The sequence below is a fragment of the Oncorhynchus nerka genome, unplaced genomic scaffold (assembly GCF_034236695.1).
Source record: "Oncorhynchus nerka isolate Pitt River unplaced genomic scaffold, Oner_Uvic_2.0 unplaced_scaffold_1638, whole genome shotgun sequence".
Classification (NCBI taxonomy): Eukaryota; Metazoa; Chordata; class Actinopteri; order Salmoniformes; family Salmonidae; genus Oncorhynchus; species Oncorhynchus nerka.
Genome location: NW_027039679.1, coordinates 6,756 through 23,376, shown reverse-complemented (window position 1 = coordinate 23,376; position 16,621 = coordinate 6,756). Strand labels below are relative to the sequence as shown.

The 16,621-nt window shown below is 39.6% G+C and overlaps 2 protein-coding genes across 2 annotated transcripts; both read left to right on the top strand.

Moving 5' to 3' along the window:
* Positions 1–1,911: 1,911 nt before the first annotated feature.
* Positions 1,912–7,029, top strand: LOC135559533 (tumor necrosis factor receptor superfamily member 14-like). The gene is made up of 8 exons (XM_065015180.1): positions 1,912–1,941; positions 4,182–4,287; positions 4,380–4,664; positions 4,771–4,858; positions 5,001–5,170; positions 5,585–5,619; positions 5,771–5,819; positions 5,911–7,029. Exons 1-8 carry the CDS (start codon positions 1,912–1,914, stop codon positions 5,949–5,951), a joined length of 804 nt encoding a protein of 267 aa, XP_064871252.1. The 3' UTR covers positions 5,952–7,029.
* Positions 7,030–13,296: 6,267 nt separating this feature from the next.
* Positions 13,297–15,149, top strand: LOC115126353 (tumor necrosis factor receptor superfamily member 5-like). The gene is made up of 7 exons (XM_065015181.1): positions 13,297–13,486; positions 13,606–13,761; positions 13,921–14,008; positions 14,126–14,301; positions 14,478–14,497; positions 14,728–14,770; positions 14,969–15,149. Exons 1-7 carry the CDS (start codon positions 13,312–13,314, stop codon positions 15,007–15,009), a joined length of 699 nt encoding a protein of 232 aa, XP_064871253.1. The 5' UTR covers positions 13,297–13,311; the 3' UTR covers positions 15,010–15,149.
* The last annotated feature ends 1,472 nt before the right edge of the window (positions 15,150–16,621 follow it).

The following is a 16,621-nucleotide window of genomic DNA, read 5'->3' as shown; positions in this document are numbered from 1 at the left end:
TACGTTAGTTAGTGCTAGCCCTAAAGGACACGACGCTATCCAGCCAAGACAATAAAAGACCAACGCCTAGAGGCTGGTCAGCGTTGTTTTAGCTAGACACAGGTTTAAGTATACGCATCAAAACTCCCCAAGCGAAGTGACACCTCACTTTTAAATTGTTCGAGTTATTACTTAAAACCGATCAGAATTCCGAAGGTGCCGTTTCGAAATTGGATAGGGCGTCTTCAGTTTCTCTCTTGCATAACAATTTGTAACTTGTCAGAAATGTCCAGATCAACTAGCCATGTCAGCAAACATTTTAGCTAGGTTTTGTAGCCCTTAGATTTTGTTGTAGTGTTTGAGACACTCAAAGATGACATGAATACACATTAGATGTGGCTAAATGTATAGAATTGCAAGACGATGACCTTTTTAAAACCGCTAAATGTTCTCTGCACTCCTTGACAAAATGTGTAGAATTGCAGGAAATATGTTTTAAACCTGCTAAATTCATTCCACCAACAAGAGGGGTGTGAACAGTTTGTGTCATGAACAGTGCTTGTGCCCATAGAACTAGACGTGGGCGCGGGATGTTCCCCAATGCTGGAAGGGGGGCCTGACTGAAACAGTTTGGGAACCCCTGCTGTAGAGTCATTGTACCATCTATACCACTGTGAAATACTCTAAATGGAAAAAGTATGTGGACAACTGCTCGTCGAACAACTTATTCCAAAATCATGGGCATTAAAATGGAGTAGGTCCCCCCTTTGCTGCTATAACAGCCTCCACTCTTCTGGGAAGGCTTTCTACTAGATGTTGGAATATTGCTGAGGGGACTTGCTTCCATTCAGCCACAAGGATTAGTGAGGATTAGGCTTGGCTCGCAGTCGGTGTTCCAATTCATCCCAAAGGTGTTCGAAAGGGGTTGAGGTCTGGGCTCTGCAGGCCAGTCAAAATCTTCCACACAGAACTCGACAAAACACATCTGTACGGACCTCGCTTGGGGGCATTGTCATGCTGAAACAGGAATTGGCCTTCCCCAAACTGTTGCTACAAAGTTGGAAGCACAGAATCATCTAGAATTTAATTGTTTCCATATTAACACCCATGATTTTGGAATGAGATGTTCAACAGGCAGGTGTCCACATACTTTTGGTAATGTAGTATATGTAATAACCCCAAAATATAACTGTTTGTACTTACAGGTAACCAGATTGTGACTACAACTAAGTCTTTGACCACACTGTGTCCTTATATTGGACGCCGTGGGGGCGGCAAGTAGCCTAGTGGGTAGAGTGTTGGACTAGTAACCAGCAGGTAGCCTAGTGGGTAGAGCGTTGGACTTGTAACCGGAAGGTTGTCAGCTCAGGAATTCGATCTTACAAGGTAAAAATCTGTCATTCTGCCCCTGAACAAGGCAGTTAACCCACGAGGCCGTCATTGAAAATACATTGAAATGTATGCCCTTCTGTTAAAAAATAAGAATTTGTTCTTAACTGACTTGCCTAGTTAAATAAAATATTGGTGAGTGAAAAAAATCAACCCTTTTAACAGAAAGGCATATATTTATCGTCCAGTATTTCACCACCGTTGTACTACAAATCACTGTGTAATACAAGGCATTTGGTTGCTTGGCAATGGGAGAACAGCACTTTTAGGTTTTAATATGTTGGTTCACATAACACAGAAAAATGTCATTGCCATATACGATAAGACTCCATTGAACCAAAAATAATCATTTCTAATTTAACGTTTGTTAAATAGTCTACGGAAAATATTTTAATATTGTATGATATTAAACTTTTCCAATTTTATTTGTGTGTGACTCAAGGTCTACATGAGGATTGACGACAACCGGGATGTTCTTAGTTCAAATCTAAGATTCCAGGGTGGTGGACCTTCTTCCACTGAGATGTTGAGGATTGGAGAACCATGGCTCAGTTTCAAAGCTTGATATGGATAGTAAGTTAAACGTTTGGGTTTTGTAAGCTTAGTAGCTTGGCATCATTTCACGCTACAGCAGTAAATGGAAGCAGATAGTATGTTCAGAGTACACCAATGATGTACGGTGCATTCAGAAAGTTTTCAGACTCCTTCAGTGCAGTTTTTTCCCCCGTTACAGCCTTATTCTAAAATGGATTAAATCAATATTTTTCCTCATCAATCTACACATAATACCCCATAATGACAAACTGAAAAAATATATCTTATTTACATAAGTATTCAGATCCTTTGCTATGAGACTAGAAATTGAGTTCAGGTGCATCCTGTTTCCATTGATCATCCTTGAGATGTTTTTACAACTTGATTGGAGTCCACCTGTGGTAAATTAAATTGACTGGACATGATTTGGAAAGGCACACACACCTGTCTATATAAGGTCCCACAGTTGACAGTGCATATCAGAGCAGAAACCAAGCCATGAGGTTGAGAGAATTGTCCATAGAGCTCTAAGACAGGATTGTGTCGAGGCACAGATCTGGGGAAGGGTACCAAAAAATGTCTGCAGCATTGAAGGTCCCAAGAACACAGTGGCCTCCGATCATTCTTAAATGGAAGAAGTTTGGAACCACCAAGACCCTTCCTAGAGCTAGCTGCCCGGCAAACCAGCAATCGGGGAGAAGGGCCTTTGGTCAGGGAGGTGACCAAGAATCTGATGGTCACTTTGACAGAGCTCCAGAGTTCCTCTGTGGAGATGGGAGAACCTTCCAAAGGAAAACCACCTCTGCAGCACTCCACCAATCAGGCCTTTATGGTAGAGTGGCCAGACGGAAGCCACTCCTCAGTAAAAGGCCGATGACAGTCCTCGAGTTTGCCAAAAGGCACCTAAAGAACAGCCATGAGAAACAAGATTCTCTGGTCTGATGAAACCAAGAATGCCTGAATGCTAAGCATCATGTCTGGAGGAAACCTGGCACCATCCCTACGGTGAAGCATGATGGTGGCAGCATCATGCTGTGGGGATGTTTTTCAGTGGCAGGGATTGGGAGACTAGTCGGGATCGATGGAAAGATGAACGCGGAAAATACAGAGATCCTTGATGAAAACCTGCTCAGGCGCTAAAACTGGGGTGATGGTTCACCTTCCAACAGAACAACGACCTTAAGCTCACAGCCAAGACAATGCAGGAGTGACTTTAGGACAGGTCTCTAAATGTGGCCCAGCCAAGATCCCGATCAAACATCTCTGGAAAGACCTGAAAATAGCTGTGCAGCGGCCTCCCCATCCAACCTGACAGAGCTTGAGAGGATCTGCAGAGAAGAATATGAGAACTCCCCAAATGCAGGTGTGCCAAGCTTGTAACGTCATACCCAAGAAGATTTAAGGTCTCAATCACTACTAAATGTGCTTCAGCAAAGTACTAAGTAAAGGGTCTGAATACTTATGTGAATGTGATCAGTTTATTGTTATTTTTTTTAAATTTGATTATAAACTTGAAAAAAATAATCCTGTTTTGCTTTCACGTTATGGGTGTTGTGTTGAGGGGTAAAAAACAATTTAATACATTTTAGAATAAGGCTGTAACATAGCAAAATTTGGAAAAAGTCAAGGGGTCTGAATACTTCTGAATGCACTGTATATTGGAAGCAGTTCTCCATAGAAATGAAAATGTTCCATTCAATAAAATGTTTCAAGGATGAAATTACTTGTATTTGAGTATTTATTTGAAGTGGGGACAGTAACATTACTACAAAAAAAAACAAATAGTTTAATTAAAAACTTTTAACATAAAATAATTCATAAATATGCATTTAGGCGTCTGTAATAGAATATAGGCTACTTATCAAAAACGAATGTAGACATTAATACATGCATTTCTATAATTTCTAAATCTTTACCAAGATGGCTGCATGGAGCTCAATTCAGCGTCTGTCAGTCATCCTGGGTTTATTCACATTTTCTGTGTCAAATTCTAGTTTTGAAAATGGTTTGCTCTTTGAACATTGGCTTTGCAAAAACAAATTATTATATTTACTCTTTGAAAAAAAAATCCATCTGAGTAAGTAAATTTCACTGACATTTATTAATCAAAACATGGAAATGTTAACTATGCTTTCTCTCTATTTGGAACTTCAATCTGAACTCTCCTCCTGTCATCTCTCTTCCCTAACCACAAACTCTCTTCAACACTGCGTTTGTCAATGTGACCCCCCCCACCCTATTTTTCAACCGGGTAATGTGTTCATTTTCTCTATTTACAGATGAACCTAGCTATCATTTTGACACTTCTAAACATTCAGCGCTCTATTGCATGTGGTAGAGCAGAGTACAGAACAGGTGAAAAATGCTGTCCTGTGTGTTCACCAGGTAAGGACCAGCTCTGTATACTATATGGATTATTATGAAGAAAATACATTTCAATACCAATCAATCCATGACACTGACCTTCTATCCCACAGGAAACCGGGTACATAAACACTGTACAGAATTTACAAGTACTTCCTGTGTCCCCTGTACCGACTCCACGTTCCTTGATGAACCCAGTGGTCTTACAGCATGCATACCGTGCACAAACAACTGTGACCCAGGCTTTGGTTTGAAGGTAAAGCAGTCATGTAGACCTTCATCAGACACCGTCTGTGGGACACTGGAGGGGTTCTACTGTCTAGACCCAACTAAGGATGGTTGTAGAGCAGCCCAGAGACACAGCAGCTGTAAACCTGGTCAATACATCAGTCACACAGGTTGGTCTTCATGCAAATATTGACATCAGTGCATGATTTATGCAATCATGAGTTAAGCACATCTCAAGTCAGGATCATTAATGAGTTTAACCCTGTGTTGGTGCAGGAACAATATCTACAGATACTGTGTGTTCTGACTGTACTGGTGACACCTATTCAAATGGATCATTTACATCCTGCCAGCCACACACACAGTAAGTGTGGCTCATGAATAATGATATTTTCCTTCAAAATAAAAACTATATACTGCAATATGCAAACAGTTTTCATAATGTAAAACTGAAAGTTGGATGACTAAATTGTTGATTTACCAGTGGTCTATTTCTTATATTATAGATGCGATGTCTTGAAGCTTCAGCAAATTAAACCTGGAACTCATTGGTCCGACTCTGAATGTGGACCACAGACCTCCCCTCCCATAGCAATAATATCTGCTGTGGTGGTGGTGGTGGTACTAGCTGTGATATCAGCAGTGACGGCAGTAGCTATTAGAAGAAAAATAAAAGGTTCTATATCTGGTGAGAATATTTTGGGGAATTGTACAGTTAAATTTGTTTTAATTGCCCAGATGAACAAGTGAAAAACATCCAACACTGAATCAAATCACATTTTATTTGTCGAATACAACAGGTAGACTTTACCGCCTGCTTACGGGCCCTTCCAAACGATGCAGTTAAAAAATAAATACAAAATAGTAACGCGATGATTCAAAGAAAATACACAAGAATGGAGCTACATACAGGAAGTACAAGTAATATATCACACAAGAATGGTGCTACATACAGGAAGTACCAGTACAAGATTAATAAAATGAAATGCACAATAATGTTCTGAATATCATGACAACACCCCTGTCAAACAGTATGTTATTGAGTTCCAAATGAGTTTCTGTCTCAATGTTGATTCTTGTACTTTTCCAGAGAGGACTTTTCCAGAAACACAAAGCCCTACAGAGGTATGTTAATGTATAATCCCCCAATACCTACTTAATACAGCAGTATTTTCTATCGTACTCAATGTGGTAAGGAGATGGCTGACAGGAATGTCTATTACCTCAAAGGTTGCACTTTTTAAAGTTGTATTGAGTTGAGGTTTCCTTTTACTAGGTATCAGACAGAGAGGGGACGTCAATGCTGTTTGTGGGAACAAGAACAGGTAAGGTAGCCTGTAACATCAGAATGGTACAGTATACTTTACTATTTCAGCCAGATTTGAACTAAAACTTCTTCTTATGAATATTATACAGATTCAAGCATCCAGGACATTCATCAGAACAATCCAGTCTAATGTGTGGTTCATTGGCTTGAAAACTAGACTAGGCAGTAGGGCCCAATTTCTGTCCACTACATGGTGAATGTGATCTAGACTCTGTTTTTAAATAAAAGTTGGAGGCTGGCACATTTGTTTTGTGGTGTAAAGATTAAAAAGGCCATGACCTTGATAGACAGCCTGTCTTCCAATACTGGGGATGAAGATGGAAACCTTAGTAGGAGCCAGGTCTGTTCTGTTCTGGGAAAGGTCAGGTGTGTCCATGATTTCAAATGGTCAGTCCAAGTCAGTTGACGGTAATTGGAATAAAACACAAATGCCAATTTGTAAGACACTGCACCTGGTCTTTGGATGCTGGTGCCAGATACATTGAGCAAATGCCCTTGAACTGAGGAAGTCTACAGATCACAACATCTCCATGGACCTTATGGAACTTGTGATGTACTGTAGATTCTGTTGACACAAACTGTGTAAAGGACATACGAATGACATTTCCTGGACACTGGTATGGGGGAAAAATGGACTCTAGTTGTTGAGTTACCATGGATTTGTATAATCCCACAGAGTAAACATCAAGAGTCAATGGTGCAGTTCTTACGATCCTCCTAAAATATATATTTTATTGTCACACTGGGATACGTGCTGTGAAATGTGTTGTTTTACAGGATCAGCCATAGTAGTACTCTGACCCTGGAACAAATTAGGGTTAAGTGCCTTGCTCAAGAACACATTGACAGATTCTTCACCTTGATTGTATAGTTATTTGTGTTGTACAGTTCCTTTGTATTTTGTAGGTATTGTTTTATATGATGCACATTATTCATTGTTTTTGATTCCATGGGTTCAGTCTCTTCTATTGAATCCATTTGCTTCTCTGTAAGTCATGGGTTATGCTTGTTTCACCAGCCATCAGTGCTCAGCCTATTGTTGCTGTAAGTCTATTTCTGGTGACTGATCCAATGTCCCCTCTCGGGATTAAGAAATAGAGGATCTGCAATACAATTAAGCCAGCTAACTTTCTTATGTTCAAGTGTCCCAATGACATTAACTACATTGTAAAAATGCTATTGAATAAAGCAAAATGTGAAAACTGCAAGGGTGTTAGTAGGTCTGTTTAGTTCATCTGTATAATGAACCTCCTGGTATTTCACATGTGTATTATTGACTAAATTCCAAAACAATTCTTAATATCTTTAGAGATTCCAAACCAGAAGGATTATATTGACCTTCCTTTAAAAAGTGCATCCTTCCTTGAAGACTCACTGATTGGACAGGTGAATTGGCTCTACATGAGTTTCACCTGTGGAAGGACCTCAAGGAAGGATGGAAGGCAGTGGCGGTCAGTGCCATTTAAGATTAGGGAGGATGGTTTATTTGAATGAGTATAGCCTTCTTTATATTACAGCATATTGATGACTGTCATTCATATTCCATTCACCCAGCTCAATGTAACAGGCTAGGTTTAGGCTACTACATAACTAATTATCCTTATACCCATCATGAGATTGCTACAACCTAGCCTACGAATGAAAGTTACAAAGTAGGTGCACAAGTTGAGAAATCAAGGTGACAGTGACTCATTCAATACGGCCTTGCACACTGCCTGCATCTATCTGATCTAGGGTGTAATCAATAGTCCAAACAACTGCAAACAAGTTTCTATTGGACAAATTCAAGAATGTTTATCCTCGTTTTGTTCCGTTAGCTGCTGTTTAAGAAATGTTTTTCAACTGAATGACCAGGTTTAAGTGCCTTTGAACGGGGTATGGTAGTAGGTGTCAGGCGCACCGTTTTGTGTCAAGAACTGCAACGCTGCTGTTTTTTTTTTACACTAGTTTCCCTGTATATCAAAAATGGTCCACCACCCAAAGGACATCCAGCCAACTTGACACAACTGTGGGAAGTATTGGAGTCAACATGGGCCAGCAACCCTGTGGAACGCTTTCGACACCTTGTAGAGTCCATGCCCTGACGAATTGAGGCTGTTCTGTACACTCAGTGTATATTTGAGTGCTATGAGCGTGTACAATAATCATGCACTCATACGTGTACTGAACAACAAGTTGTGACCTTTGTTTATTTGATAAGGTTTAATGGGTATACAGCCATATACTGATTAACCCAGCAGTGCTCTAACTTTAACAGTGTCATCTATCCCTCTGCCTTAAAACACTCATGGTTGAGTAAAATGTAATCTAAAACTAAAGTTGAAAAGAAACAAAAAAGAAAGTAGAAACTTCAGGTTAGAAGACTGTTCAAAGTAAAACTGATACCAGAACCAACAGACCACATCTAGAACCAACATCTACATCTAGAATTAAATATAAAAACCTGTGAAATGAAAGAGAAAAAAAAAACGAATGAAAAGCCAAAATTGTAAAGAAAATAAATATGTTAAAATGAGGAGCTGAAGTAACCTTGGTCATCTCAGTTTTCTGTGCTTCTTTGTATTGAAGGCTGAGTTGATAGATTGTCTGGAGGTCAGGAATCTAAGGGAGGTGCAGGAGAAGAGCCAGGATAGAAGAGGAGATCCACAGGCTGAGAGAGGCCATGCTCTGGGTGGGGTCCTGCCTGACGTTATGTTATCTTCTTGTGTAAAACCTAAAACGAATCTAATCTTGCATGGTGGCCTTGTCTGTGCCACAAATGCAAATCTTCCAGTGTGAATATGCCTCTGCTATCTGCTTCAGTCGTTTTTTTGTCATTTGTGAAAATGAAAATAAGATGCAAAACATTTACTTAAAGGGAAGCATTGAAATGGTGAACATACTGTATAACAGATCTACCGCTTCTTAGACATTCTTTAAATGAGAATGACAGATCTATAACTAATTTCTATGCAAATTTGGTCTGGTCGCCCAAAAGGTACATACTGCAGCTTTAAGGGTTAGGGACGTCCCACGGATCCCAGATAGCACCGACGCTTGAAAGCATCTTTGTTCATTAATTAACTAAAGTGTAAACTAGTCCGAGTTAATCTAACAGGTAAAACTGCTCTGTTACATGTTTAGGAAAAGTGTATTCAATAATAATTAAATATGTGTAATATCGTATTTTGAAATATGATGTTCGAAATGAACTGTTAGCTAAAGTTTTATGTTAGTTAGTGCTAGCCCTAAAGGACACGACGCTTCACGTCCTTTAAGTGCATGCGCTGTCCAGCGGTTTGTGTAGCCAAGACAAAATGAAGCTTATCTAAATTACATTGTTGTGCCTTCATTATGCTAGCCCATCTACATACATGTTAAAAGACAAACACCAAGAGGAAAGTCAGCGTTGTTTTAGCTAGACACAGGCTTAAAGGGTAACATTAAGTAGCATAACCGTTACAACATCTATAACATATGGCTTTGCATTAGTATACGCATCAAAACTCCCAAAGCAAAGTGACACCGCGCTTTACATTTTTTCGAGTTATTACTTAAAACCGATCAGAATTCCGAAGGTGCCATTTCGAAATTGGGTAGTTTTCTTGTCATCTCTACTTGCACATCATCATCTGCACATCTATCACTCCAGTGTTCATTTGCTAAATTGTAATTACTTCGCTACTATGGCCTATTTATTGCCTTGCCTCCGCACGTCATTTGCACACACTGTATATAGACTTTATTTTTTTCTATTGTGTTATTGACTGTATGTTTGTTTATTCCATGTGTACTTGTGTTGTTTGTGTCGCACTGCTTTGTTTTATCTTGGCCAGGTCGCAGTTGTAAACGAGAACTTGTTCTCAACTGACCTACCTGGTTAAATAAAGGTGAACAAAATTTCAGGCATTGCATAACTTAGAGAACAATTTATAACTTGTCAGAAATGTCCAGATCAACTAGCCATGTCAGCAAAAAAATGTTGCTAGGTTTTGTAGCCCATAGATTTTGTTGTAGTGTTTGAGACACTCAAAGATAACATGAATACACATTAGACATGGCAAAATGTATAGAATTGCAAGAAAATGACTTTTTAAAACAGCAAAATGTTCTCTGCACCCTGTGACAAAATGCATAGAATTGCTGGAAATATGCTTTAAACCTGCTAAATTCTCTACACCAACAAGAGGGGTGTGAACAGTTTGTGTCATGAACAATGCTTGTGCCCATAGAAATAGATGTGGGCGTGAGATGTACCCCAATGTTGGACTGGGGGCCTGACTGAAACAGTTTGGGAACCCCTGCTGTAGAGAGTCATTGTACCATTTAAATCACTGTGACATGCTCTACGTGACCATGTGTGGACACCTGCTTGTCGAACATCTTGTTTCAAACTCATGTGCATTAATATGGAGTTGGTCCCCCCTTTGCTGCTATAACAGCCTCCACTCTTCTGGGAAGGCTTTCCACTAGATGTTGGAACATTGCTGCAGGGACTAGCTTCCATTCCCCCACAAGAGCATTAGTGAGGTCAGGCACTGATGTTGGGTAATTAGGCTTCTCTTGCAGTCAGCATACCAATTCATCCCAAAGGTGTTGGCTGGGGTTGAGGTCAGGGCTCTATGCAGGCCAGTCAAGTTCTTCCACACCGATCTCGACAAAACATTTCTGTACGGACCTCGCTTTGTCCACAGGGGCATTTGTCATGCTGAAACAGGAAAGGGCCTTCCCCAAACTGTTGCCACAAAGTTGGAAGCACAGAATTGTCTAGACTGTCCTTGTATGCTGTAGCGTTAATATTTCCCTTCACTGAAACTAAGGAGTCTGAACCATGTAAAAAAAACAGTCCCATGCCATTATTCCTCCTCCACCAATCTTTACAGTTGGCACTATGCATTGGGGCAGGTAGCGTTCTCCTGGCATCCGCCAAACCCAGATTTGTCCGTCGGGACTGCCAGATGGTGAAGCTTGATTAATAACTCAAGAGAACGCATTTCCACTGCTCCAGAGTCCAACGTGTTGCGCATGGTGTTCTTAAGCTGGTGCTCGGCCATGGAAACCCATTTCGTGAAGCTCCCGACAAACAGTTATTGTACTGAAGTTGCTTCCAGAGGCAGTTTGTAACTCAGTAGTGAGTGTTGCAACAGAGGACAGACTAATTTTTACATGCTATGCACTTCAGCACTCTGCGGTCCTGTTCTGTGAGCTTGTGTGGCCTACCACTTCGCAACTGAGCTGTTGTTGCGCCTAGATATTTCCACTTCACTTTATTTTGAAATGTAAAGATTAAGTAAATAAACTTCCTCTCTTCTCATTAACAGCAAATGATTGCATCTTGTTAATAACCTGTTTATTGTTATGAATAAGCCTGTCCATAATATCCCCCACTTGTACAAAGTACTAGTCTACTTGCCTGTTTTCAATACTAAACTTCAACCACTAGAAACTGTGCATAAGCATGGTCTAAAGTTTGTGAGAAGATGAGCACATTTTCATGTCAAGTTCAGTTTTTATAAAATGACAACTTTTGCTTAAACTGACACACGTGTGTTTTAGGGTCCGTTTCGTACATATGCACGGTTTATAAATGAGGCCCCAGGCCAGGGTCTGAGAAATCAATTTGAGAAGGTTGTAAATTATCTCAATCTAAAGGCACAACCTAGATTGGAGCTAATGTCTTTAGTTGAACATGTTATTACTCGAACCTAGTGAAAGTGATAAACTGACACGTTTATATTTTTGTCAAAAACTACTTTATATCGAAAGTGTCTTTGATTTGACGGCTTGCACTTGCGCAGATCGTCTTGAGACGCCAGTTAGACCCGATTTACGTGTTTCTACGCATGAGTCGCCATGACATCACCTACAAGTGTGTGTGTAGCTCCCTTCAGTAACCACGAGCACAACCATTCCTGGCGGCTTTATTCTGTAGTTTTAGTCAGAAGTATCACCTTCCGTGAGAACTATAAAGTAAATGAAAAATACAGTTAAGCACACTCTTACAACCTTATCTTAGAGTGACTTATTAGCTTGGTATAACTCTGAAGTGCTTACATACATAACAGTTTAGCCGGAGCTTTAACAGTATCAGATTAAACACATGAATAAAGGAAAAATACCTCATTGGCTGCTTATTACAGAAGGGAGGAAATCAAACTTCACACTTATTATTCCTGGCATGAATTCACACTTCATCCTAACATACACGCTTCAACCTTTATGAACTACACCCGATGACATGAAAACTTAGCTAACACAGCGCGGGATTGCCTTCCCTCCAAAAGTGTGTTGCTACAATAAGGATCCCGTTACAACAGTATTAGCTACGTAGTTCCGCTTGTATTATCATTTCCCCGCACAGCGGACACATAAACAATTCAAACAAAAGACAACGACATAACCTGTAAGTCTAACTATCAGTTACAGTGTGATCGGTTTCTATTGGTGAATCAGTTTAAGTCTGTCTTCATACTGCGCTGTCTTTCGTAGAACGGACATTGCTACATCACCACAAGAGGCCACCATTCTTTAACTATTTGCAAATTTCTCAAAGTTGATAATTAGTTTATTACAGCTTTTTTTTGCTGCAGTGATTCAATTCACCAAGACATAATTTTCAAATTGAAAGGTTATATTTTATTATGGTTCAGTTTCATTCACTATTGATGGTGGTGACTGATAACTCAAGGGTGGCCAGTAAACGTATATTACTATATTATATTTAGTAACAGGGCAGTGTGCAATATTTATGAAGAATATAATTGAACTATTCTTACTATACAGTACATGTACTAAAATACATGAAGTCCACAGGTCAGTTCATCTGGATACTTCAAAACTCCTAAGAACTTCACAAATCCAGTGTGTGGGTCTTCCAGTGAGTTGGAGATGATCGAGGGAACCATGGCACCGTTTGAAACCTTGACATGGACTGTAAGAGAGAAATTTCTGATTTGCACATTTTGTGGCTTGTCTTGTTTAAAAAAACAAATTATCAATGTAAATATTTCCTTTATGAAATATGAATCAAAGTTATTAGCCTACTATATAGTGTAATGAAACAGGCAGGGAGCAGGTCTCGAACCCTCAACCTTCTAGCCCGAAGTCCAGCGCCCTATCGACTGTGCCCCAAAAGCAAGCTCGAACGGCAGAGTTGATATCCTCACGTATAAACCCAGAGTCATTACACTAGTCTTAGTTTCAATTTTACTGAAACCTTGTAGAAACAAACATGGTAGAGAGAAGTACATTTCAGTAACATTTATTGACTGGATTTGCAGATATCAGGTTATCTTGGGTTTGGTGTCATATCTTTAAATGTAATGTATGGTGGTGATTTATTTCTTCTCTATTTGCAGATACATTTTATACTTCTAAACATTGAACCCTGTCTCACATATGATCGCTTCATCTATAAAATAGGTGACAGATATTGCATAATGTGTAGGCCTGGTAAGGACTTTGTGTATTTTTATGAGGAGTTAATTATAATCATAAAAACAATAATAAATATGATAATAATACCAAAAGGTCATTACTTTCTGTTTTTCTTTTCAACAGGATATCGTGTAAATAGTCATTGTACTACATCTACATTCACTTCCTGTGTGCCCTGTATTGACTCCACCTTCCTTGATGAGCCCAGTGATAAAACAACATGCAACAACTGTACCACATGTGATCCAGGTGAGAATTCTGTGTTCTGGGCATAAACACTGAGCTACTTTACTATATCAGCTGTTTTAATGAAATACATCAGGCTTTACATTTAGCTTCAGATACCAAGTGACATGTTTTCTCCATAGGTTTGGGTTTGAAGGTAAAGCAGCCATGTAGACCTTCATCAGACACTGTCTGTGGGACACTGGAGGGGTTCTACTGTCTAGACCCAACTAAGGATGGTTGTAGAGCAGCCCAGAGACACATCAGCTGTAAACCTGGTCAATACATCAGTCACACAGGTTGGTCTTCTGTTTCATCATAATACTAATTGTGTTGTCATAATTCAATTGAGTGAAGTTGTTAACTTCATTGTGAATCATCATTACAGTTAATGGAATTAAAAATAAAGGGGGGAACAAATGTGATTTTCATTAATATTTCAACATGTATTTCTGCAGGAACAACATCTACAGATACTGTGTGTGCTGACTGCCCTGGTAAAACTTATTCAGATGGATCATTAACATCTTGTCAACCACATACAGAGTAAGTGTGGACATTTATTAGTTAGTTCAAAAGGTTATTCCCCTGAAGATATAAATACATTAATATACTCAAATAGAAACTTTAAAAAACATACCTCTGTTTATGTCTTTAACATAGATGTAAATTCTTGGAAATTGAACCAGGAACTCCTTGGTTGGATTCAGAATGTGGAGTTTCCTCACTTCTCACAGCTGGAATCATAGCTGGTGTTCTATTTTTCCTGATAGGCACCATAGCTGGTGTTTGTATATTTATGAGGAGAAGAGAAATAGGGAGAAATATAAAAAACTTGGGTAAGATGACTGGAATTGTATTTGTACCATTCATTGTTTTCATTGCCTGTGATATTCAGTTTACTCTGTGAATGCTACATGTTTTACTTCTCATATAGAGTAGATTACTACTGTTTGTTATCGTCATGGTTACATGGTATGTTTATTACAATATTGAACATCTGTCTTTTTTATAGGCTCTCAAATACCTACACAGGTATGTTTTGGAAATCAATGAATATATTTCATCATGTTGTATTACTTTGTGCTTTCTTCTGACTGAAATTTGAATTTATTGAGCCAGTTTTCCAGATAGAGATTACGCCTTTTTAAGCATTTTGTCCATTTAATCTCCATTGAATGTGCTTCTTAGTGCAGGACTGAGTGTAATCTCTGTCTGGGAAACTGGCCCAATGTGAATGACTAATTACTGTTTCTATCTGATAGGCATCCCCAGATCAGGAAATACCAATGCTGTCTGGGGGAAACGGTAAGGCACACCTTCAAGGTTTTCTAAATATGTGTACACAATAGTTTGAGTTAAAAGAATTTCAAACATATTTATAAGTAAATGTATATGGTTTATAACTTCAAGTCATCAATGATAAGACCAATGATATGATACAAGAATATAGGACAAGCTATGTAAATGAATTACTGATAAATTACAAATGACTTCTCTCCCCAGATTCAAGCCCCCGTCACAGTCAGGGAGTCAACGGTGTGTAATCTGGCTGGTCCAGCCATCTCTAGTAAATCTTAACACTACATGTTAAATTTTATATTGTAGAATCTGGTTGGTATAAGGACCACTGTGCCTTTGTATCACATGGGGATGTTTGAAACTTACTCCTCAGCCTGAACTGTTCCCACTTAAGATGCTTCAGAGGGGAGGTCACATATCAGCTTCTGCCTACAGCCTACAGACTGGTCTAAAATGGAAAGGACCATGTGATGAGTATAAATTAGCTTCACCTTGCTAGGAAACAGCTTCAGTAGCTGAGAACCCTCTGCTCTGCCTACAGACTGGTCTAAAATGGAAAAGACCATGTGATGAGTATAAATTAGCTTCACCTTGCTAGGAAACAGCTTCAGTAGCTGAGAACCCTCTGCTCTGCCTACAGACTGGTCTAAAATGGGAAGGACCATGTGATGAGTATAAATTAGCTTCACCTTGCTAGGAAACAGCTTCAGTAGCTGAGAACCCTCTGCTCTGCCTACAGACTGGTCTAAAATGGGAAGGACCATGTGATGAGTATAAATTAGCTTCACCTTGCTAGGTAACAGCTTCAGTAGCCGAGAACCCTCTGCTCTGCCTACAGACTGGTCTAAAATGGAAAGGACCATGTGATGAGTATAAATTAGCTTCACCTTGCTAGGTAACAGCTTCAGTAGCCGAGAACCCTCTGCTCTGCCTACAGACTGGTCTAAAATGGAAAAGAGCATGTGATGAGTATAAATTAGCTTCACATTGCTAGGAAACAGCTTCGGGAGGTGAGAACCCTCAGCTCTGCCCAGGGGGAAGTCAAATGTGTGTATAACTTCAAGACCACAACATCTATGTCAGCCCAGACTATGGAACTCCAAACGGGACTTGATAATATCTTGAGACACAGATTACTGGATACTGGTGCAGGATGCAGCATTCGTTTGGAGAAGGTTCCCCAGAAATGAGAAACATCATCAAACATGGTTAAATGGATAACTTTACACTACAAGAACATCAAGATCAGGCTCATAGAAGTAGACGAGGACATCAACAAACAGATACAACTTCACTATAGACTGTATGGATCACAGAAGGGTGTAAAGACAATATTTCAGGAACTATCCTGAATGGCTTCCACTCTATCTCACATTAAAATGCAGAATAAGTATTGTAGAAGAGTGCATGTCCACTCAGTCACCTGTGGTGTCCCCCACCCTGTTCATCCTCTGCCTACTTCCACTTGGTCATGTAGTCAGATGACTTGGGGTCCTCTTCCAGTTTTGCGGATGACATGCATGTCTACATTAAAATGGCCCCAAATCTTCAAAGTATATGCTTGGTTAAAGCTCAACATTCAAAAACATGTAACAAGCTGTCCTTCAGGGGGCAGTCTGGGGGTGTTTGGCTCCAGGAGAAGAGAACACCGCCTGGATGATCTTCAATCTCAGCCTCTTATGCTGGAAGACATGACATAAACTCTTTATGAATCCTTCATTATGTATGCCTTACTATTAATGCCTTGCATGATTGTTATAGAAATGTTTGTGGTCACACGCACATCCTTTAAAACTTACAGTACCAGTCAAAAGTTGACACCTACTCATTAATGTTTTTTTCTTTATTTTTACTATT

Bases quoted from the DNA above. Each gene is read 5' to 3' on its own strand.
- LOC135559533 (XM_065015180.1), top strand. From the start codon at position 1,912: ATGGCTCAGTTTCAAAGCTTGATATGGATA. The intron at 1,942-4,181 runs GTAAGTTAAACG...CTCTATTTACAG, and splicing joins TTCAAAGCTTGATATGGATA to ATGAACCTAGCTATCATTTT. The intron at 4,288-4,379 runs GTAAGGACCAGC...TCTATCCCACAG, and splicing joins CTGTCCTGTGTGTTCACCAG to GAAACCGGGTACATAAACAC.
- LOC115126353 (XM_065015181.1), top strand. From the start codon at position 13,312: ATGATAATAATACCAAAAGGTCATTACTTTCTGTTTTTCTTTTCAACA. The intron at 14,009-14,125 runs GTAAGTGTGGAC...TCTTTAACATAG, and splicing joins TCTTGTCAACCACATACAGA to ATGTAAATTCTTGGAAATTG. The intron at 14,771-14,968 runs GTAAGGCACACC...TTCTCTCCCCAG, and splicing joins AATGCTGTCTGGGGGAAACG to ATTCAAGCCCCCGTCACAGT.